The 24,789-nt window shown below is 44.0% G+C and overlaps 1 protein-coding gene across 1 annotated transcript in view; it reads right to left on the bottom strand.

The window, feature by feature from the left end:
* Dock8 (dedicator of cytokinesis 8) overlaps window positions 1-22,978 on the bottom strand; it is a 189,667-nt gene extending 166,689 nt beyond the window's left edge. The window contains exon 1 of the mRNA XM_032891748.1: window positions 22,606-22,978. Within this exon, the coding sequence (XP_032747639.1) occupies window positions 22,606-22,658 (53 nt within the window). The 5' untranslated portion in view covers window positions 22,659-22,978. The remainder of the gene's footprint in view (window positions 1-22,605) is intronic.
* Window positions 22,979-24,789: the final 1,811 nt, after the last annotated feature.

Below are 24,789 nucleotides of genomic sequence, written 5' to 3'. Positions count from 1 at the left end.
CATCTGAACCCAAGATAGCACTGTAGCATTTACCCTGCGGAATCCTTAAGAACGAGAGTAAAGGGGCCAGGGAGAGAGCTCCTTTGCCACGGGGCTTGCCTTTGCAAGCATGAAGACTATAGTCTGATCCCCTAAACCCAGGTAAACAAACAAACAAACAAAAACCAAAATCAAACAACAACAACAAAGAAAGCTGAGTGTGGTAGTGCTCACTTGTAATCCGTGTTGGGGAGGTGGAGACAGACAGATACGTGGGCCTCACTGATTAGCCAGCTTTGCTTGTCTGATAAGCTACACATCAGGGAGAGACCGGAACCTGAGGAATGTCACTCAAGACTGGCTTTGGCCTCTATAGGCATGTGCACATACATGCTTGCACACCCACACCCACACATCCATCTACACACACACACACACACACACACACACACACACACACAGAGGCAAAGATGACCACACACATGTATTTAGCACAGTGCATTTCTAATGATGATTAATTGGAAACCAATGCAGCTCTCTAGAGAATTGGGGAAGTTTGCTCTCCCTCCCAGGAGGATGTTTCACATTCCTTAGAAATATAAGCCAAGACTACTGAATGACAAGAAAAGCTGCCGCCGCCGCATCTTTACATAACAAGGCAAGTTATAAAACACTGTGTGAGCATGTTTCCAAGTTTGTAGAAATGATACGAGTGCGTGCGTGTGTGTTTGTAGAAATGATACGCGTGCGTGCGTGCATGCGTAATATCAAGGCTGCGAAAAGTGGTGAACTTTAGGTCCAACAATTGGAAACCACTTTTATTTTAAGAAGTTTTGCGTCTCTGCGTTTCAGCCTGTTGAATGACTAACTCATACCTTTTGGAATAACGAGCTATTTTCCATTTTAGTAAAGAGGAGGAGGCGATTAAGCAGGTCTCGGTCTAGGTCATCCGGGAAGTTGCTATCCTCAGGGCCACCTCCCTATTAGCTCTCCTCTGTAACATTCCATTGTTTCTATCCCATATGTAAATGCTCATAACAGGCACTTACATGGGTCTAACAAACGCTCTTTGTCTTCCATTACTAGGACCATCCAATAAAGGTACTTTCAGGAAACTTTAGTGAGGATCTTAAATCCCTTCCAGTCCTCAGAACATCAGCATCCCTGAGAAATTTTACAATCCAAACTTTCATTTTTCCCTTTAAGCCTCTTTCCATCAAAATTATATTATTATTATATTGTATTTGTGTGTGTGTGTGTGTATTTGTGTGCGCGCGTGCGCATGAGCACATGTGTTCCATGTGTGGAGGTCAGAAGATAATTCTATAGAGACATTTCTCTTGTCATCTCCTGGGATTGAACTCAACCTGCTGAGGGATCTCAAGGACCCAAACGCACTGCGATTCTTATTGAGAGAAACAAAACAAAACAACAAAAACCAGAGTCAGGTAAGGCAGCATACACCTAAAATGTCAGCACATTTATAATCTCAGGAGGATCTCTATGAATTTGAGGTCAGCCTGAGCTATATAAGTTGGTTCAAGACCAGCCTGGACTACATTAAAATAAAAAATCTCAAAAACCAACAAATAAAAAGGAAAAGAAAAACCAGATAAACCCTCTACAGTCTGATTGTTGCTTTCAGTATCTTTTGGTCATACTCCAGCCGAATCCTGCCGCATCTCCAGATCTCTTGAGTGACCATGGCACCTCTCTCTGATGCCTTAAACTCCATTCTGTTTCAGACAGCTGTGCAATCCGGGCTCCATCAGGGTAATTATGGGGTTAAAGAGAAACCCACGAAGTTATTAAATGCATTCACCTGCCTCCAGGCAGAGTTGTGATTTGTTCTTCCAGACACAAAGATGTCTCCCATGGACCAAAGAGTCTCACACAAAGGGTGACTCACTGGTGTCTTTGAGGGAGTCAGTGCCACCCATTCACAGTCTTCCTGCCCATAAAATGGGTACTGTGAGGTGAACAGGGAAAGGTAAGACTTACACAGTCTGAAGGTTGTTGCCATGGCAGGATCCACTCCCCTCTTAGCATATGTGATGGCAGGGACAGGATCACCTCCCCCATAGCATATAAGAGAGTAAAAGGGCCAAGCATCGTGTAGCAGCATCCTACCTGAGTCTCGAGAGTACTGAAGCTTAGCTCCAGACAGAAGCCTCCACCTGTCCTCTTAGAGTACTCATGCCCCTTGTAAAGTTGCTAAGAAGCCAAGTGTGATCAAGATATTCGGGAGTGGGGGCTCCCAACTGTCAGCATCAAGGCCCTGGACTCCTGCAGGAGGCCATCTTCCTACTTCACCCCTGCCACCAGAGAGCTGTGACATAACTCCGCCAACTGAAACCCATAGAAGAGCTATGCAGCTGGCCTGACCCAAACAGCCAGACTGATGCAACAGGAGAAGCAAAAACAGCTGTTGTTTTAACTTGCTAAACTTTTGAATGTATTAGTCTCCTAGGGTAGCCACAGAAATTTACCACAAACTGGACCTAAGATTTCAGACACTATTCTCTCACAGTTTTGGAGGCCAACAGCTGAAACAAGGTGTCAGTCAGACCATGCTTGCTGGGAAGGCGCCACAGAGAAGACTTCTTGCATCTGGTAGCATCTGTCTGGCATCCTTGACATTCCCTGGATTGTGGAAGGACAGCCACTGTGCCTCAGTCATCCCAGTGGCTGCCTCTACACCCTTGAGTCTCTTCCCACAGGATACCAGTGATGGGACTTGTGACCTAACACAAGATAACTGTAACTCGATTATATCCGAAAAGACTTCTCTTTAAGTCAAAGATTTCATGTTCCAGAAGTCAGAACTCTTGACAGTGGAATATTCACAGTGTGTATCAGAATAAAAAAATACCATCATTTTCTACTTCAAACATAGGAAGATACATTTATTATTTTTTTCTCAAGATTTATTTACTCTTATGAGTGTTCTGCCTCTGTGTATGTCTGTGTGCAACATCCATGCCCGGTGCCCACCAAGGGCAGAAGAGGGCATTGGATCCTGTGGTGGTTTGAACGAGAATGGCCTCCATAGGCTCATATGTTTCCTCAGTGGAACTGTTTGGGAAGGATTTGGAGGTATGGCCTTGTTGATGGAGACATGTCACTGGACATTAAAGTTTCTAAAGATTTGTGTCATTCCCAGTGTCCTCTCTGCCTCCTGCTTGCCAATCAAGATGTGAGCTCTCAGCTGTTTTGCCACAGTGTCTTTGCTCTGCCATGATGGGTCCTAATCCTCTGCAGTCACAAACCCTATCAAATCCGTCCTTTTCTAAGTTGCCATGACCATGGTATTCTGTCAGCATATTGATATATACTGGAATTTTAGTCATAGATGATTGTGAGGTGTCATGTGGGTTCTGGCAATCAAACCCAGGTCTTCTGGGAGAGCAGCCAGTGTTCTTAACCACTGAGCCATCTCTCCAGACTCAGGAAGTTAAATGTAAACATAAGAAAACTAAAATGAGGACCACATTCTTAAAGGCAATGCTGTCCAGGAAGGTGTCATGTCTCAAAATCTCCTATGTAAGAAGAATGTTATTATTTGCTGTGGGAACTCAACGCTATGAAAGTAGAAGGGGGCTGTGTGGGAAGAAGGGAACAAAGAGAGGGTTACACAAGGGTGTACTGGAACAAGAAAGACAAGTATTGCATATTTTCTTTCATGTGAAGAATATGGGTGTGTGAAAGAGAGACAGAGGTGGGGGAAACAGAGGAAGACTTCTTGAGGTTTGGAAGAGGATCAACAAAAGTGAAGAGAGAAGGTGAGAGGGTAATGAGGAGACAAATATGACTGAAACACCATGTCTATCATTGTACTTCATGTGAAGATGCCATAATGAGACCCTGTGCTCTGTGAATGGCTAGATTTTTAAAGCCTCGATGCTAGTACAAATGCTAGCATTTGTTACTCACTGGCCAGCATCAAGTACTCTAAACACCTTCATCCACGCCTAGTTACTTAATGGACTAAAGAACCTTTTTCTCGATCTCGCATATCCTTCTTGTGTGGTGTTCTTTCTGTGTAAAGTCGCAGCCTCCTTCGAGTTTCTGGTTACCGTTGTCCCATTTCTGTCTGTACAGATGTTTAAAAGGAGTGGCCTCTGTCAGCTTCCTCTGTTTCCTCTGCATTGACTCAACCTCTAACCCTGTGAGACCTGACTTCCTCGAACAGTTCCTAAAACTGCTGTCTCTGGAGATTCCACCAACCGACAAGGCAAAGGCAATGCTCCTGCTTCACCCTTGAAATCCGGCACCTGGCTGTACATGGCCACACCAGCTCTATTTCCTACTTCACGAACCAGCTTGCCACACCTTGGCTACCCTCCTCCTCTTCTTCACAGTTCTCCTTTGGTACGACTCCTGTATCTGAGTCCATTCTTTTTCGTTTCTTACTGTACATCTCCAGGAGAAAATGTAGTGGTGTGTGTGTGTGTGTGTGTGTGTGTGTGTGTGTGTGTGCGTGTGTGTGTGTGTGTGTGTGTGTGAGAGAGAGAGAGACAGAGAGAGAGAGAGAGACACAGAGAGACAGAGAGACAGAGAGAGACAGAGACAGAGACAGAGAGACAGAGAGACAGAGAGTGAAAGTCAGAAAACTTGCAGGATCCTGTTTCTTCTGTCGACCATATGACTCCTACAGACTGAACTCATTTCATCAGACTTGGTGGCAAGTGCCTTTAGCTGCTGAGCCTTATCAATGGTCCCCCAAAATGTATCCATCCTTCAGTCCCTATTCCCACCTCGAAGATGGCTTCCTAATCAACATTTTCCATGACTTAGGTCTCAAACCCCAAGTCTGTGTCTCAAGCCTCCCTGTGGGTACTTTACACGCATCTGGATGGGTCAGGGCAGGATTATTTAAGGAAAGCCCTATACGAGAAATCCAAATGCATCCTCTCAAAACTAACTTTTAAGTTTAAATGATAATAATTAAAATTTCATAAATGTATCCACGCCACCTTTATCTCATTTGCCCAGAGAGGAACCCTGATGATATTAAATGTACAAGGCTCTGAAGAAACCCTTGAGAGCATCATCTCTGCACACATCTCTGCATGCCCCAAATACAAGTCAAAACCTCGAACAACCTCATCTGCCATGGACAACACTTATGACACATCTTCCTACCCCCATCGTGTGTTCTCATCTGGTCACTGCCACAGAGAGATGTACATGCTTATATTTCAATAAAACGATGTCATGATACAACTTTCTGGCCTTTTAAAATGTTGTTAGGGTCTATTTTAAAACTTTCTTTTCTTTATCAGTGTGAATATATACGACACATACGTTCACTTGAACATATCCAGTAATAACCTCTCTTGGATACAAAAATACTGCAGAGAATGTCAATAAACATATTAGACTTCATGTGTTCCCAATTGGCTTCTGTTTTTCTTTTTTTCCAACAGCAGCTTCTGTAGCCCAGGCTGACCTTGAACTCCTCACTCTCCCATCTTCATGTTCCAAGTGACAGGACCACAAATGTCAGCTAAATTTTCATCCCCAATTCAAATTTTAATCATCCTGCAAACCTACTTCTGTTCAGACATTTTAATCTCTATTTAAAACTGTCAGTATAGGGCTGGAGAGATGGCTCAGTGGTTAAGAGCACTGACTGCTCTTCCAGAGGTCCTGAGTTCAATTCCCAGCAACCACATGGTGGCTCACAACCATCTGTAATGGAATCCAATGCCCTCTTCTGAAGACAGCGACAGTGTACTCATATACATAACATAAATAAATGTTAAAAAAAAATTGTCAATATACACCCATACCTCCAACTATGGAGATATCTTGATTCTCCTCTCAGAAAGAGCCCCAGCTGCCTCTTCTCTCTCCCTCCAAGCAGTTCTCTGGTCTTACCGTATCAGCTGCACCTACACCATACCACTTCCCCCCGATCTCTTTGCTTCCACCCCTTGTTTCTCTATGTAGTAGAACGATATTTTTTTGTTCCAAGATTGTGTGAGGTGTGTGTGCATATATGTATGCATATTCCCATACGCATGGATGTAGATGCTCGTGAATAAAATTAGAGGCTACAGGTTGACACTGGGTGCTTTTTTTTCTTGTGCACTCTACACATTATAAATTGAGGCAGGATCTCTGGTTGCTATACTGGCTGGCCAGCTTGCTCCAAATATTCCTGTCTTTGCCTCCTGGCTGTGACTAGGAGAGAACCATCATGCCTACCTAGCTTTCACTGGGGATCCGAACTTTAGTCCTCACACATGTGTAGCAAGTGCTTTGCACACTGACCCGTCTTCCCAGACCCTGTATTGATCTTTTAAACACAAAAGTCAATCACGTCTTACTTCTATTCCATCATTCTAATGCTTGAGCTTTCTTCTACTGCCTCTAGGACCTCTCTGTGATTCTAGGGCTGTCACCTGCTTCCTCTCATCCCTGCTCAGCTCCTCAACACTCCTGTTGTCTTCCTCCACACTGTACTGACTCCTGCCTGACCTCGCCCAGAGATGCTCTCAGATACTTAGCATGCTGTTTAAAGTGCCCATACCTCAGACGCCCTTTCATGTCTTTGAAGAGCCTTCCCTATAACTGATATACCCTTGTTTAGTTAATGCTTTGTCTATTGTCTCCACTTGGGAATATTTCTTCTTTTAACACAGGAGCCCAACCTAGGCCATTCACAATTCCATCCAATCTTAGAACACTGCCAGGCATCGAATCAGCACGCAGAAATGAGGGAGAGAATATATACTTAATTGCTTCTCGATTCCCACTTGTTCCCTATCAATGTCCATAAATCAGACCCCTTCTTCATCCCAAACATCTCTTCACACCAGAATGGCTTCAGCTCCCTTCCCGCCCTGCTCAGGAAACCCCCCGTGCATTCTCACACTGCTCACTATCCTTCCCACCTTACCTGCTCCAAGTGTCCGCCACAGCTCTGCCCTTCAGAGTTGACTGACACCTCACCTCCTCAGAAATGTGTCCTTGCACAGGAGCCTGATATGGATGCCTCCTGAGAGGCTCTACCAGAGCCTCACCGATACAGATTAAGACGCTCACAGTCAACCATCAGACTGAGCATGGGGTCCCCATTGTAGGAGTTAGAGAAAGGACTTAAGAAGCTGAAAGGGTTTACAATGCCAAAGGAAGAACAACAATGGCAACCAACCAGAGCTCCCAGGGACTAAACCACCATCCAATGAGTACACATGGAGGGACCCATGGCTCCAGCCACATATGTAGCACAGGATGGCTTTGTCTGGCATCTATAGGAGGAGAAGCCCTTAGTCCTGTGAAGGCTCATTTCCCCAGTGTAGGGGACTGCCAGGGTGGTGAGGTGGGAGTGAGTGGGTGGGAGTGGGAGCATCTTCATAGAAGCAGAGGAGGGGGGATGGGATAGGAGGGAACTGGGAAAGGGGATAACATTTGAAATGTAAATACATAAACTATCCAATAAAAAAAGAATGCAGGCACTAGGCATTATGAGCAATAAAAGCCCCATTGTTCTTTAACAAAACAAAACAAAACAAAACAAATGTGTCCTTGCACCCCAGAGCCACAGCCTCTCCCATGCTGGGTTCTACCCTTAACCTGCATCCAGTCGCACAGTCCTACAGTGTCTATATTCTCTAATGTTCCATTTATGTTAACTTGACTGATCATACGAGTCACATGGAGATGTGCTGTTTTGTTTTTAGATCTCCTATAATGCCTAGAAAAATCTGTTGATCTGAATGAAAGTATCAAGTACATAAATTTGATTGCAGAATATGTCAGTTCAATTGCCCTTCTACAGATACTGTGGGGAGTGACAATGATTTGGAATGAATGATAGTAGTAGATAAAGTAGAAAAGGAAGGGGACAGTCTCATTTCTAGGAGGAAATGCTACAAAAGAGGCCTGAGACATCTATAGTAACTAGCAGGATATAACCTGCTGCTTTCCCAGTTGGACTTTGAGCCTGAGATGTCCCCACTCACATAAGGAAGGGAAACTCACTGAGGTGTAAATTAGTGCAGGGTTGTTCAACCCGCGGGACTCCAGCCTCCCCAGTCAATGTGGGCCCAGTTGAGCATCTTCATGAGATGCTCACACATCAGAAACCTGAGTGTGTGTGTGTGTGTGTGTGTGTGTGTGTGTGTCTACATATACATACACACATAAATACACATACATATATACTGGCATATACATATATAATATATAATCTCCAGTGGCCTAATAAAGGCACGTGCTGAGGGGGGAGCACAGGAGTGCAGGGCAGCAAGAATCCCTAGGAGAAAGCATTTGTACCCATGCTCATTCCTCTGAGTTTCTCTGGTGTGAGCTGTGGTGCATCAGATAGACCAGACATCCAGAGCTCGGGGGTGATGGTTCCATTACACAAGCAAAGCATCCAAACAGACTGCTGAGCAGACACACGCCCTTTGCTAATCGACATGTTTTTCTGAGTCCCAAGGCTTGGAGACAAACATCTTCATTCTGTGCTTTTAAAAACATGGACTCAGAAATAAACATGCGACGGTGACTTAGGTACATATCTCAAATGCATCTTGTGGTACAGCAGCCGAGGGAGGAATAAAATAGGCTTTTTACAAAGTGCCCTGCCTGGCCATTCTGGGAAATGAGTAGCGGACTACAGTGGGGAGGACTGGTTGGAAAATACTATTAGGTTGCATATATTATATAAACAACTGCTGGTCCTTACGGTCCCGCGTGAGTGGCACCATGCAAGCTATTCCGATAAACCTGTCCTCCTGACATCACTTTCAGAACCTCTTTTGCCATGTGTTCTTGGGACGATTTGAGAAGGTACCCCAAGAAAACAGACCCAAGGCTTTATAGCTGTCTCCCCTGATTGCACCTAAGGCCTCGCTCAGGTGTAAGTGAGCAAGGGTGCTCCCATGGACCTATATCCCCAAGCCCCATTTCTTATATTTATTACAAGCTGGTACTACCTAATTTAATGGGTCTGTTTGAATGTTCGTGATCACACAAAATACACTGCTTATGGATAAGTATGCATGCTTTCCTACACACACACACACAAACACACACACACACACACACACACACACACACACACACACACACACCCCTCAACCTCCTGAAAGTAGTCATGTGAGGGAAGGGATCAGAACAGAGAGTTCATTTTTCAGTAACATTCCCTTTTTCTAACTTAAAAATCTCAAAGCAGAAGCAGTAAGAGGCTGATGCTGCCAACTATTCATTTACATCCAGAGGACTCTCAAATATTTGGTACAAAATTATCTGTACTTTCTATGTTTTTGAACACTTTAAAAAAAAATAGAGCCCATTCTCCCTGTGAGCAAAGTGCTCTCGTACACTGAGCTTGTCGTTAAGACGCAGTGTTCTCTGATTTCTGAAAGGATTTCCAGAAATGTTTTGGGTAATGCATCCCCAGGGCCGTGAGCCTGACGCTGGCCCTTCTGCAGGCACAGCATGGCCAGGACAAAGGCCAAAAGTCAAGAGAGGCTCCCTCCTCCTCTGGCTTCATTTTGGTTAGCTTCCATGATCTTCGAAGGCAAGGCCAATGAATCATTTTGATTCATATTGTCAGAGTCTAGCATAGAACTCAAAATATAACACACCCTGTACATGGAATGAATGAACAAATGAATGAAATAATGTATAAAACACCAGACTGGTTGGCTTAGGAATCACAAGACGAATTTAAAAATTTCTTTTCAAACAATATATTTTGATCATGTTTTCCTCTCTGACGATTCCTCCAAGATCTTCCCCATCTCCCTACCCATTCAAGTTTGCTCTCATCTTTCCAAAAAAATAAAAAAAAAAAAAGAACACAACCCCCAAATAAAAGCAAGCAAACAAACAAAAGACCAAAAGATTAAAAAACATCCAAACAGCTGAAAGAGCTCGAAGGGGCTCGAGACCCCATATGAACAACAATGCCAAGCAACCAGAGCTTCCAGGGACTAAGCCACTACCCAAAGACTATACATGGACTGACCCTGAGCTCCAACCTCATAGGTAGCAGTGAATATCCTAGTAAGAGCACCAGTGGAAGGGGAAGCCCTTGGTCCTGCCAAGACTGAACCCCCCCCCCAGTGAACGTGATTGTTGGGGGGAGGGCAGTAATGGGGGGAGATGGGGAGGGGAACACCCATAGAAAAGGGGAGGGGGAAGGGATAGGGGGATGTTGGCCTGGAAACCTGGAAAGGGAATAACAATTGAAATGTAAATAAGAAGTACCCAAGTCAATAAAGATGGAGGGGGGAAAAAAAGGCCAAACAAAGTAGAATGAAACAAAAAGTCCACAAAAATACCATTGAGTACCTGTTGGATTAACCAAGTACTGCTGGCCTGCCCAGATGTATAGTTACTATACCTAAGAGACTCCACTGGAGAAAACTGAGTTTTCAGTCTGCCAGCAGATATCAACTGTAGCTACCTTCTTGCTTAGGGGTGAGGACCTGTGTCCACTTTCCCCTCTCAGTGCTGAGACTTAGGATGTCTTGATCCTGTGTGAGCTGTCATGATCTCTGTAAGTTCATGTGTGTCTGAAAATCATAGTTGTTATTTGATGACTCCATTCACGTTTCTTTCACAGACGCATATATTTTAGAAATCCTCAGTAGTGGGTTTCTATACATTTTTTCAAATGGCCTCTGTTGTTAGCTGTCTAATATTCTCTCCTTCACCTTTCTCTCTCATCCCCTCCCTACTATTCCTTCTGTCCTAGTTACTACTTTGTCTCTCCATAACAATATATTCTATTTCCCTTTCCTTGGGAGATCATCTCCTCCCACCTAGTGCCTTGCTAGGCAATTATCCTCTGTGGTTGTTCAAACCACATATTTTGAAGGCTTAAAAGCTATCACCTACATGTAAGAGAGAACATTAAGTATTAGTCTTTTGGGTCTAGGTTACCTCACTCGGGATGATTCCCTTCTAGCTTCATCTGTTTACCAGGAATTTCATTTGTCTTAACGGCTGACTAGCACTCCACCGTATAAGCGTACCACACTTCCATTATCCACTTGTCAGTTGACGGCCATCTCTGCTGTGTGCAGCGTCTGCCTCTTATGGAGAGGGAAGCAATGAGGCTGGGTCAATAAGTAGCTCTGCATCTGCAGTAGAGCGTAGAGTCCAAGAGTAGACTTTGAGGTAGATGGATTCCCAGCTTCCTGAAGACAGCCACACTGACTTCCACAGTGCTTGCACCAGTGTGCACTCCCACCAGCAATGGATTAGTGTTCCCTTTCCTCTCACTCTGGCCAGCATGTGCTATTATTTATGGTATTGATCTTGGCCATTCTATATGGCGTAAGATAAACTTTAAAGCAGTTATAACTCATATTTTTCCTGATGGCTAAAGTGTTGAACATTTCTATGTTTCTTGGTGATTTTCATTTCATCTTTTGAGAACTTTGCTTAGTTCCATACCTCATCTTTTAAATTGGGTCATTTATTTTATTTATTTATTTATTTATTTATTTATTTATTTATTTATTTATTTTTTAGTTCTTTCACTGGGGAATTGAGACCATTAATATTGAGAGTTATGAATACAGTTTTTACTTATTCCTGTTATTTTGTTGCTGTGGTGTAAGTCCCCACTTTTGATTTTCTTGTCTGGAATTCCTTACTCTTGTATTTTCTCGGATGTGGTTAACCTCCTCGGCTGAAGTTTTCCTTTTAGTGCCTTCTATAGCGCCGGGTTAGTAGAAATTACTTAAATTTGGTTTTTATCCTGTAATGTTTTTCTTTCTCCATCTGAAAGGAAAGGGGCTGAAAGTTTTGCTGGGTATACCAGTCTGGGCTGCCATCTGAGGTCTCTTAGAGCTTGTAGAACATCCGTCCAGGCCCTTCTGGCTTTTAGAGTCTCCAACGAGAAGTCAGGTGTTATTCTTTGGGACAGCCTTTATATGTCACTTAAGTCGCTTTTCTCCTTGCAGCTTTTACTATCCTCTCTTTGTTCTGTGCATTTAATGTCTTGATTACTATGTCACAGGGAATTTCTTTTCTAGCCCTGTCTATTTGGTGTTCTGTACACTTGTACCTTGATAGGAGGCATTTGGGGAAATTTTCTTCCATGATTTCATGATTTTATTTTCTATGCTTTTGATCTAAGTTTCTTTTTCTTCTTCCTCTATCCCTATTATTTGTAGATTTGGTCATCTTATAGTGTCCTAAATTTCCTTCATGTCTTGTGTCTGATTTTTTTTTTTTTAGATTGAACACTTTCCCTGATTGCACTAGTCCTCTCTTCTATCTTGTCTTCAAGACCTGAAATTCTCATTTCCACGTCTTGTAACATGTCTTTCAAAGAACTGCTCGTGTTTTATTGGTCTTTCTTCATTTATTTGTTCATATTCCCTTTAAGTTTACTGAAGATATTCAGAATTGCTGCTCTGAAGTCCGTGTCTCATGCTTACGCCGAATTGCATTTCTCTGGGCTTACTGCAGTGGGCTTACTGGCTTCTGGAGGGTATTGTCTGGGCTGTTCATGTTGGTGACTTTGCACTTGGATTTAGGTATCTAGAGTTATGATGTTTTAGGTGTACACATCGGGCCTTGTCTTTGCGGAATGGGTGTTCCATTCTTTGGTTACGGTGGCCTACTCTGGATACTATGCAGTCAGTATATTGACTATGAAGTTCCTAGTACAGTGAACCTGCAGGTCAGTCAATGACACCACATGGAAATGGGCTAGGAAGAAGGGCTGAGATGGGCAGCAAGAAAGAGCTGGAGCAGTCAGGGTCTGGAAGAGGGTGAGTCCCTAGGGCGTGGAGGCTGGGTGGGAGAAATGGCTCTTGCAGGCAGGCTTCAGTAGAGCCAGAAGTCAGTCTGGAGCCTAGAGAGATTGGAACGGAAGACAGGGAACATAACAAAAAAAAAATGGTCTACCTTTGTCTTAGACTCTGTGGCTCCTAGGGCCTGGGAGTATCCCTGGTAGGAAGTGTTCAGCCAGGGAATCCTGGGTCTGCAGCAAGAACCCTTTTCTTTTAATCAAGAGAAAGATGGCCCAGCTGGTAAAAGCCTTTGCTGCCAAGTCTGACAACCCACGTTTGATTCCCTAGAACCCACATGGTGGTCCTCTGACCTCTACACATGGACCATGGCACTTGAGTAACCCACATACATACATGCACAAAGACGTCAAAAATAGAGATGTAAAAGATGGAAGGAAGGAGGGAGGGAGAAAGGGAGAAAGAGAGGAGGGAGAATGGAAGGGAGCGGAAGAAGGGGTCTGGGAAGGTGGTTCAATGGGTTGCCATGCAAGGGTGAGAAGGAGAACTCAGACAGCCAAGACTCAAGTAGTGGCCAGGCCTGTCTCATTACCTTCCTATAATGCCAATGTGTGGAAGGCAGAGACAAGGAACCCCTAGGGCAAGGTGGCTAGCCAGATGTAATGGCTATTCCTGGTTGTCGACTTGAGTATATCTGGAATGAACTACAATCCAGAATAGGAGGGCTCACCTTTGATCCAGATCTTGAGGCTAGAAGACACAAGTTTCTGACCTGGATCTTGGCATGTTGATCTTTAGGCACAGTGGCTATGAAAAGCTTAGGTCCAGGCAAGGTAGTACATGCCTTTAATCCCAGGAGACTAAGGCAAGGAGATCTCTGAGTTCAGGGTTAGCCTGGGACAAAACAAGTCCCAGACACACATTTAATCTGGACAATACTTTCTACCAGAGACCGACATAAGGGCACTGGCAGAAGGAAGATGCTCTCTTCTTCACCACTTGCATTTACTTGCCAGCACATCTGTTGGAATCCACTTCTACAGAAGACCAGGTGAACAACCAGCCTGTGGGACTGAGCAACTCCTAGGTTCTTGGACTTCCCATTCACAGCTGATCACTGTTGGGGAATCGGACTACAGACTGTAAGGCATCATGATAAATTCCCTCAATACAGAAAGACATTGCATATGTTCTGTGACTCTAGAGAACCCTGACTAATACACAAGGCTAGCCAAAATGACAAAATGTTTGGGGTTTTGTGAGAGAACGTGACCGAGGAAGGTTGACACCTGAGGTCAACGCAGAGACTCCACACACAGTGCACATCCATTCACACACATACATATACACATGTACTCACACACGTGTGAACACAACATGTTCATATGCATGTTCATATTCATCACACATACATATGCAAAATCAACAAAAGAAAAGGAGGGAGGAAGAGATTGGGGTTGATTACAGTTCTGCATTTCTTACTCTAGTTGTAGTTGGGCTACAGTAAGTTTTACCTGTGTTGTGTTCAATCAAAGAGGAAGCCAGGAAGCTTTGAGAGGTTTCTAAGCAGAGAGACATGTTTTGTCCCAAATTCCAACCCCACAGGAAAAGCCACACAAAAAACATGAAAAAAAACTCACATTTTCTATTCACTCATCCCCAGGAAAACATAATCCATCATGTGATTTGAAATCTTATTTTGTGATAGAATTTTATTTAAAAAAGTTGGGGTTTGTATACTCACAGGAGTCCTTGACTGAATTAAACTGTTACACAAAGAAAAAACAAAAACAAGCAAACAAACCATTACTCAAGGAATAAGGTGATAGGAAGGAAGCCCAGGAACAGTGAGCATCATCTCTCGTTGCACTTTAGGCAAAAGGAAGAAATGCACGACTGTTTTCATGGCTTAAAAAAGGCAAGGAGTCAAAAATGAGCAAACAAACACTTTAAAGAATGATGAACTTTAAATAAATAGTAAATGGTTGGGGGAGAGTGGGATTTGAATGCAAGGAAATGAGCATTTGCAGAGCCAGGGGCGGGAGCAGAAAGTGATGTGCCTGTCCCAGAAGTGAACATGATAAAAACATGAAGAACCAAAGCTGGGTAAGGCCATAAGGACCTGAGCGGGGATGCCATCCACACAGGTAAAAAGCTCGGCATGACTGCATGCTCCTGTAAGCCCAGCTAGACAGCCAGCCTAACCTAAACCAAGAACCAAATGTCCTTCTGGCTGCTGCATGAACATATGGGTGAGTACACAGACATACACTGAACACACATGCATACATTCACACACACACACAAAAGCCAAACTAAAAAGAACCTTAATTTTTTTAAACAAATAATTCTACTACTAGAAATGCATACAGGGGTATTTTCAGAAGCACAGAAAACATGCTTCAGACTGTTTCCTCAAGCTCTAACATTTATTTTCAAAACTGGGAATTACCTTGACGCTCAAATAATAACTACGTTAGTAAATCATAATACTTTCACATTATTTATAACATAGGCCCACGTTAATTGACTTGGAGAGTTGTCAACACATTAAAGATTACAATGTAGCATGCACAAGACGATTTTGTTTTTGTAAAATTTAGAAGGAAGTGTGTCCGAATGTTAACAGGTATTACTAATTTATGAGTGGTCCAAATGTGGGTGCTTTTTCCCTTTTTGCTTACTATACTTTGCACTTTTACTTTACTGTACTTTTGATTTAGATGGTTTTGAATTTTACAAGGGAATGTGGGTCAGGGAGATGGCTCGGCAGGTAAAAGCACTTGTTCACACAAGCCTGATCATCCACGTTCAGCAAAATGTCTGCAACCCAAGGGAAAAGCCCGATGGAGTGGTGCACATCTGTTGTCCCAGCACTCTTACTGTGTGGTGAGATGGGAGGTGGACACGGGAGAAGCTAATGAACCAGCTAGCCTACCATACACTCTGGCAGAAGTAAGAGAGCCTGCCTGAGCAGGGAAGATGAGAACTGACTCCCAAAAGTTGTCCTCTGTTCTTCATGCACAGCTTGTGCAAGTGCTCACACAGTGTCTTCTGTTCTGCTTGTAATTTCTGTTCTCCTTTCTGCTCCCCAAGGTATTACTTCATTGAGTTGCACTTGGGTCCCATGTGCATGCATGCATACACGTGAGCTCTTTGCAATGATGAATCTATACTGTGAGAATGGAGACCTGGAAGCTGGCTGTAGTCGTGTATGCTTGTAATCCAAGCACATGGGTGGATGAAGCATAGAGATCATCATGAGTTCAAAGCCAGCCTGGGCTATATATAAGCATGGATGCGTATGGGACCAGGAATAGGATATTTCTCTTGCTTCAACCTTTAATAAAATTGCTTGAGATATTTTAAGTAACTTTGCTATGGAAAAGACTCAAATGGCCCTGCTTCTTAAGAGTCCTCCAGCAAGACCAGTAGAGTTACCTCCTGCCTTTTCATGCTCCTGTTAAAAAAGATGCAAACCAGGGGGGTTGTGACATCATCCTATCTCTTCTCTAGCTCTGTGTGGAGAGCTGAGACAGAAGCCCTTGTCTCTGAGCTCTGCCTCTCTCCCTGGGGAGCCTAGGATGCTGTGTCTCCTCTCCGCTAGCCTATAGGGAAGTAAATCAGCCTTCACAGATGCATGTGAAGGGTCCTCTGCCAGACAGGTACTTGCTGTTAACTGCTGAGTAGTTCTCCAGCCCTGAGTCGTTGTTTTTCTTTAAACTTTGTTTTATTGAATATTATTATTGTGTATATGTATGTGTGGGTGAGGATGCAGGCATGACACCAGAGGACAACTTTATGGAGTCAGTACTTTCCTTCCGCCTCCATGTGGGTTCTTGGCATCAAAGGCAAGTCATTGGGCTTGTATAGCAGGATCCTTTACCACTGAGCTGTCTCCCCATCCCACCTCTCTCTGTCCCTGTCTGTCTGCCTCTGTCTGTCTCTCTCTGTGTGTCTATCTCTGTCTCTGTCTCTGTCTCTGTCTCTCTCTGGGCTTGGTACATGCCGGACAGGTGCTCTGCCAAAGAGCCATACCCCCAGCCCTCCTTTTACATTTCATTTTGAGACAGGGTCCAAGCTGCAGAGGCTAAATTTGGTCTTGTGATCCTCCTGCCTCAGCCTCCCAAATAGCTTTAAATACAGGGTTTTGGTATCTTGGGGTTATTCTTGAATTAAACCTTTATGTAACTTTATTCTTTCTTTTTTTTTAAAGATTTATTTAATGTATATGAGTACACTGTTTCAGACACAACAGAAGAGGGCATCAGATTCCATTACAGATGGTTGTGAACCATCATGTAGTTGCAGGGAATTGAACTCAGGACCTCTGGAGGAGCAACCAGTGTTCTTAACCACTGAGCCATCATTTCTCCAGCCCAACTTTATTCTTTCTTAGCACCTGTCTTTATCTTCTATAAAAAAAAAAAAAAAGTCATCCTAATGATGAGTGGTATGCCTTATGTTTTATTCTACCTTTAAATTTTTTAATTGTATGATTATCATGTTGCATGGTGTGTGTGTGTGTGTGTGTGTGTGTGTGTGTGTGTATGTGAATGCAGGTGCATGTCTATGATGAATGTATAAAGGTCAGAAGATGACCTTGGGGAATCAGTTCTGACCCTCCATTGGGGGTCGGTTCCTACATTTGTCAGACAAGCGCTTTTACTAGCTAAGCCATCTGACTGGCATGTCTTTCTCTTTTTAGAAAAATCTTAATTTTTAATTGTTTTAGTTGAATTATTAACAAATAATAACTACTGATCTATTGAGTACAATGTGGTATTTCAATATATGTACAATTTACACTCATCAAATCAATAACAAGTATTTTCAACTGCTCTCATTTCTTTATTATAATTTTCTTTGTGAGAATTTTATACATACATACAATAAAATATGATCATATCCATTCATTTCCCGCCTCCAACTCTCCTCATATCCCCTCAACATGTCCCCCCTCCCATTTCATGCCTTTCTTTTTTAATTGCACTAAATCCAATTAGCGCTGCCCACATGTACATGGGTGTGGGGTCACCCACTAGTGTATGGGAAACAACCTCAAAAGAGAATGATTTTCCCTGCTCCAGTAGCTATCAGCTGCCACTATCTCCTCATTAAGGGATGGAGACCAGGCAGCACCTCCCTCACCAGTGCTGGAATCTTGGCTGTCTGACACAATACTTAATAGATAGTAAATATCGTTACTTCTTTATTTTAAAACAAAACCAAGACACAGCATGATATAGTGAGTAGGAGGGCAGGATTCTGGCGACAGACTGCCTGAATATAAATCCCAGTTTTGACCTTAATTAGCTGTGTGAAATGAAATCAAAGCGTGCATAACTTGCCTTGGTTCCGTTCCCCACTTATAAATGAAGACAGCAATTGTTCCTAATTCATAGAAGTGAGTGAGTTATGATATAAACATTTGGGTCCATATCTGCCGCATAGTAAGTATGGTAGTTTGAATGAGAAATGCTCCCCATAAGCTTAAGTATTTGAACACTTGATCCTCTGTGAGGGAGGTAGTGTAAACTAGCTGTAGGAAGCTTATCACTTGGGGCAAGCTTGAAAGCTTACAACCTTGCCCCACTTCTAGATTGTTGTTTCTGTTTGCAGCGTGTGACCTCTCGGCTTCCTGCCCTGACAGCTTGTTGCCATGCCTCCCCCATCCCCTCCCCCCATTATGGACTCTCACTCTGGAACCATAAGCCGAATTAAATTCTTCCTTCTGTATGTAAGTTGCTTTGGGTCTTGATATTTTGTCACAGCCACAGAGAAGTTAACTAATAGAGTAAGTAATATAAAAGTATCAGTCTTATGGTCTACGTATTTCAATCCTGGGTGTCCAGAGAGTCACTAATGCCTCCACAATGGTTGATGCATTCCCTTTATTTATCTAAAGCTCTTGTTTTACTCTCACAGTTGATCAAGTTCTGTACCTATTCTGTTTGGCAGAAACATGTGGGCTGAGATATGGTTCAGTGCTAAAACATTTGCCTAGCATGCTTACGGCCCTAGGTTTAATACCCAACACTGTATAAAAAGAAAAAAGAAATCGAGAATCTTTGCACCATTAGAATAACTCCCAGCATCTGCAAAAGCAGCAAATTCCAGTCATCAAAGAGCTCATCAACAAGGAAATGCTCCTTGAAGGACGATGATACATCTGATACAGCAGTTCCTAACACAAACATTATTGTGATCACACAGTTCACATCTAGTCTTTCTTCCTCACCACAATCAGAGAAAAACTAAAATCAACACAAGTGCATATAACCTACCAGACATTCCAACTCAGAACAATTCAGTGGTAGAGTCTTGTCTTCTATCTCCCTGAGCTATGGGTTCTAGAGAAATGTTTCAAAGTGTCCATCCAACAAGACAACGGGAGATACAGCCACACTAGATGCTCCTAGCTGTCCTACCTGATGATTTCCAGCATGGGGATATACAGTTATGAGAGCAGGAGAGAGGCAGAACAATCATGGGGAGACAGCTGCTGCCAGCATTTACGACTTCCTCTGGCTTTGGCGCTGGCCCTGCACTGGGCAATGCTGCTTGCAGGAAGCCACAGAAATTTGCATGCAGTGGGGAACATTTTTTTCACTGACTGTATGTAAGACACTGCTTATTCCTGGTTGAGGCTGGGTCCCAGAGCTGAGCTCTTTGCAACTGTAATTGCAGGTCAGATTACAATATTACATTAATAGGAAGAATGAATTATCTTAAGGAATATCATTGTTAAACAGAATGATGAAGATAGGAAAGTATACTAAAAGTCCTAAACACAGTCCTACTTTTGGAATCTGATCTATTTCAAAAACCAATAGACACGCATGTAAGGTAAAAGATTGCTCCATGTTTGACATTGCAGAATAGCACCTTATTTACGTACTAGGTCCTGCTCAGAAGCAGAACTGTCAATGCTGTTACTGAAGTGACTTCTTTTTTAAAGTTAATTCTTTGCTTTTAAAGGAAATCCTTAAAACCAGTAGATCAAAATAGCATAGGCCTAAGAAGGCCAATGTAAGAGCCATCTGTAGTCCTGGCTGCCTTTGGTGACTATGGCCTTTTCAAATCACACAGCCTTGTGCAACTACACTCCAGCTTCACTTTCCCCTTCTTTCTAGTTTCGCTTCTCTTTCCAGAGTAACACAGCTCCAGTTTAGGGGAGGAAAGAGTTTATTTGGTTTACAATTTCATGTCACAGCCCATCATTTTGGGGAAGTCAGAGCAGGGATTCGAGCAGCTAACCGTATCCACGACCAAGTGCTAAAGGCACACATGCACACCCTGGCTTGCTCAAGTCAGCTTTCTTCACTCTTACGAAGCTTAGGCACTGCCCACACAGGGCTACGTCTTCCTCAACAACGAAGAGAATCTAACAGAGACATGCCCACAGGCAAACCTGATGTAGACTACCCATCAGTTTTGACTCTCTTCCCAGAGGTGACTCTGGATTGTGTCAAGTGGACAATTAAAGCTGACCGCATCTTCTGTCCAGGACGACTGAGTGTCCTGAGTGACAGCACGTCTGAAAGTCAGTATTCAGTTTTAACGTTACATCCACACTAAGTACATTCTTATTCTTCTGAAAGTTATTCCTGACAAGCCCTTATAGTGATTCTTGCACCCAATACACAAAGTGGCTTCGGGGGGGGTACTCTTTTTTAAAAAGAAAAGTACCATTTATACTCTTTCCAGAAGGTTAGAAAACATATTTTACTTTCCTAAGTGGGTACTTCTTGGAACATTCTGCTCCAATGAGTATGTCTGGCATTCTCAGCACAGGGTTACGCACGTGAGAGACGTAACCCCCAAGAAAGCTGCAGGTGGCCACTGGCATCCCCATACCCAGCCCCAAATGGCCTCTGCCTGGAAAAGACTCCAACTTCAGCTGCCCTTTGTACTTTGTCTTCTTAGGGTCCCTAGTATCATCTCAGATTTGATGATATGAGAGACGACAATGACCACGGTGAAGTCAACGGTACTGACATGTCAGCTAACAGCTATTTAGCATTTATTCTGGAGGCACTCTGTCTCTACTCTCCCCAAGCCTCCTAACAGTCAGAAGAGGAGGAACTATGGTCAGATATTACAGTTATTCCCACTGACACAGAAGCCAGGCATGGCGGTCCACACAGTTGCAGTCAGGGCTTGGAGTTTAAGGCCAGTTTGAGACACAAAGTGAAACCTTGCTGAGCCAGAAAGGGAAAGCGGGGAGGAGATCAAACGTGAGAAAAATTAAAAGCAGGTGTGCCCAAGGGTATACAGTTAGTTTGCAACAAAACTTGGTAAGGACATTTGAATGTACCTTGGCTCTTGGTTTCTCTCACACTGTTTTGCTTTGGTGGCTGCTTCTGTTTTGTTTCTCTGTATGCAGCCTCGATTGGCACTCAGCTTGTGATCCTCTTGCCTCAGCCTCCCAAGGACTGGAATTATAGGCAAGTCCACCACATCTGGCTAAGGGCCTTAATCCTTGACCTTTGGGTTATACCAACGCCATAGCTCCTTGCAAGAGTACCTCCAGGCTTGTGTGGTGCCGGACAGTCACTTCAGATCAGTATCACCCCTCCTGAATCCCTAACCTCTCCCTGCCCTTGTTCCTTGTTTCCTGGCTTGTATCTTTCTCATGGTGGGGACAAAGTGAGGAGAAGCAGCTAGGCAATGATGACAGCCATCAAAAACTCCTAAGCCCTTACTGCCCCACCACAGCCACAAAAGCCAGACGACAGAAAGAGGAAGAGTATGAATTATGATATAATTAATGACTTTTCAGTCGCACCCTTTAGCATTTGTATAACAGTCCACATTAATAATTAAACTAATTTGACAGATGAAACAGTTAAGGGCGTGAAAAGTCTTGTTCACAACTACGCGGTGAAGTTCTATAGGCCCTCTGAAGTCCTTACTGCTCACTATTCTAGGATGGTGAGTCCTTGTGACTCAAGCTTCACTCACTAGCAGCTCAAAGACCAGCCTCCCACAGGCTTTAAAAAAAAAAAAAAAAAAAAAAAAAAAACACAACCCTGAAATCCTCCAGAGCGCTGCGCTGCCCTTCCACATTATCATTTAGCCAGTTAGCCAGGCAGTCTAGATTTCCCAGGTCAAGGCAAAATGCCCCCTGAATACTTGTCAGCAGTTTTCAGTGGAGGAAACACTGCCGGTCAAGTCAACTGAGAACTTTGTGAGCGATCCACTCACAGAGATGTGCACCTCTGATTATAAATTGGAAGTCCCTGTGTCCTTCGCTTTGCTGGTGCGCTATAAACCTCAACTACGGCTCATTCCCTTTTGCTTATTTAAAGGAAGAATTTTTTTTTTTTTTTTTGGTTCTTTTTTTTCGGAGCTGGGGACCGAACCCAGGGCCTTGCGCTTCCTAGGTAAGCGCTCTACCGCTGAGCTAAATCCCCAGCCCCTAAAGGAAGAATTTTTAAAAATCATTTTTTCCACTCCATGGCTGGCTCCTTTTGGACCAAGGTATAAAAATAGCGCGGCCATCAGAAGAAGCCAAGATGTTTTCTGGAAAGAGGGGGTTGAAAGATTCCTAACCCTGGACCACGGACGGATCTGCTTCAAAGCAGAGCTGCTTTCAGTCACTTAGCTTCTTTCCCCTCTCTCCGGACTGTAAGGAAGACACAATTTATTAAGCCATGTCCGGGCGCGCGGCCCCGCGAACCCAGCGCGCGCTGCGCTCTCCCAGCCCGGCCACCTGTCAGAACAGCCAGGACGGTGGGAGCCACGCGGGGTCGGGGTGGTGATGCGAATCGCTGCTCGGAGCAGCCGCACGGGTGACAGAAGACGAGGCTGAGTCCCTGCGCGCTCGCCGCCGTCGCCACGGGGAGTCGCGCGCCCCGCCGCGGTCTGGCGGGGAACCGTGCCGTCTTACCTGTTGATCTTGAGCGCGAAGGCGCGGCGCTCGGCGCTCGGTAGCGTGGCCATGGCCGGCGCGCGGCTCCACGACCTCGGGGCTCGCAGGGAGGCGGGGGGACGGGACCCGAACGCACAGCCGCTGCAGCGCCCGGCGCGTCCGTCGCCAGCTTCATCTGTCAGCCGCGCCGAGGAAACTTCCGTATTTCCACCTTGGCCGCGCAACTCCGGGGGGAGGGCTCTGCACCGCCGCCCGCGGCGCCGCCAGGCCTGGCACGCACCGAGCGCTCGGCGAGGGCGTGGACGCAGCGCCGAACCGCGCTCCGGATGCTTAGAGTCGCCGGCCGCTGGCGCGCGCTTCCCGCCGCTGACCCGGGGCCGACAGGCACGGCGGTTGCCGAGCGCGGACCGGGAGCGCTGGCCGGAAACGCCGGCGGCCGGAGCCGGAGGGCAACTGGGGCAGCGAGGGCGGGATCCAGAAGCAGCCATCGGAGTCTGGAGGGGCCACCCGGTGGGTTGACCCCATTCCTGGGAACTTTTCTTTTTCAAGGGCAGTCTCTTAGGACCAGTCAACTTTTTGTTCCCCAGCTGAAGGCGCACTATCATATATGGAACACTTTATTATAATGGCTCCATCCCAGGAGTAAATTTTTTTTTTTTTTTACAACCTGAGGAAACACTATACACAGCGTTTAGATTCACCCATATCTCAACTGAGTTCACAAGGAGAAACCTAACCAGACCAGCCCTGACACATAGGAGAAATCTGGAAAAAAAAAAAATAAAAATAAAAAAAAACCCCAAAGGACAAGAGTGGGAGAGATTGTGCCTATTTCAAGTATTATGTTTGGTCCAAGTTGTGCTGTATGAACTCTCTGTGTGTCTCTACTTGTCAACTTGCCTTTGAAAATACGAAAAGGCTATATTTTTGGTTCAAAGCTGCAGAGTCTAGATATGGAAGCCACAAGCCACATGTGGCTGTTGACCACTTGAATTTTTGGTTAGTCTGAAGAGAGGTGGGTTGGAAAATAAACACACACTGGGTTTCCAAGACAGTACAGAAAAAAAAAATAATGCAAAATGTCTTAATTTTTGTATTGATTGCATGTTAAAAACAAATCCTTTGGAATCTGTTAAGTGAAGAAACATATTATTATTAAAGATAATTTCACCTGCTCGTTTTTCCCTGTGTTAAAATGTTGCTTGCATTAAGAAAATGTAAGAATTACTTCCTTGGCTCATATTTGCTGGCACATTGCATTCTTACTGGACAGCACTGGTATACGACGACTTAATTTGTAACCTGATACTAAAATACTTGCGGACCATATGTCATTTATTCCTGGCAGCCTTCTTCCCCTGCTTTTGTGTAGGTAGTTGAGAGCTGGTTAGGTAACTTGCCCCTCCCCCAAACCGATGCCTTTAAGCATATAAGACAATGTGTTCGGCATAACAATACAGAGACTATAAACACAGACTGAAAGGAAACAAGTCTTTAATAAACAAAACCAACTACTACTTGTAATCCAAACCTGTAATCCCAGCTACTCAGAAAGCTGAGGCAAGAGGACCACAAGTTCAAGGCCTGCCTGAGCTACAAAGCAATGGCAAGACCTAGCATGTTCAAGGTTCTGGGTTCAGTCCCAGTGTCAGTTTTTTGGAAGGCTTAAAAATCTGTTGTTTCTGATTTCCAAAGGTCTCCTAAAGATATTTACTACAATGGAAGCTATGGGGAAATACTTGGATAGGTAAATATTAAAAGAATAATTGTGTGTGTGTGCATCTTCAATCTGGGAACGATAAATAATCCTTTGAAACGTTTTTACCTTTGGTCCTTTGGTCCACTTACAGATGGGCTTATCTTGGGTTTCTAAATGTTTATGGCATACACTTCCATACAGAACAAAAATATACTTGCTTGCACACGAACCCAGTAAAACGTAATGAGAATATCTTAAATTTTCAGATTTTTCCATTAAGGAAACTTAAATTTGAGTTGGTCAGAATATCATGACATCTCACAGCTTGCCTCACAATATACTATATTCAATGTATAATCTCTTACTGTGGAGCTTAGATTAACCTAATTACCATTAGATCACCAGCGCCGTTATCTACGTTGTAAATTCATACTTAGAAATAACTCCACATTGCCTTAACAGTCACTTAAACCATCAAGAATGTGTTATCTGAGAAGCTAACC

This window comes from Rattus rattus, chromosome 2 (genome assembly GCF_011064425.1).
Source record: "Rattus rattus isolate New Zealand chromosome 2, Rrattus_CSIRO_v1, whole genome shotgun sequence".
Taxonomy (NCBI): Eukaryota; Metazoa; Chordata; class Mammalia; order Rodentia; family Muridae; genus Rattus; species Rattus rattus.
The sequence above is the reverse complement of the archived record's forward strand: the minus strand, read 5'-3'. Positions and strand labels throughout refer to the sequence as shown.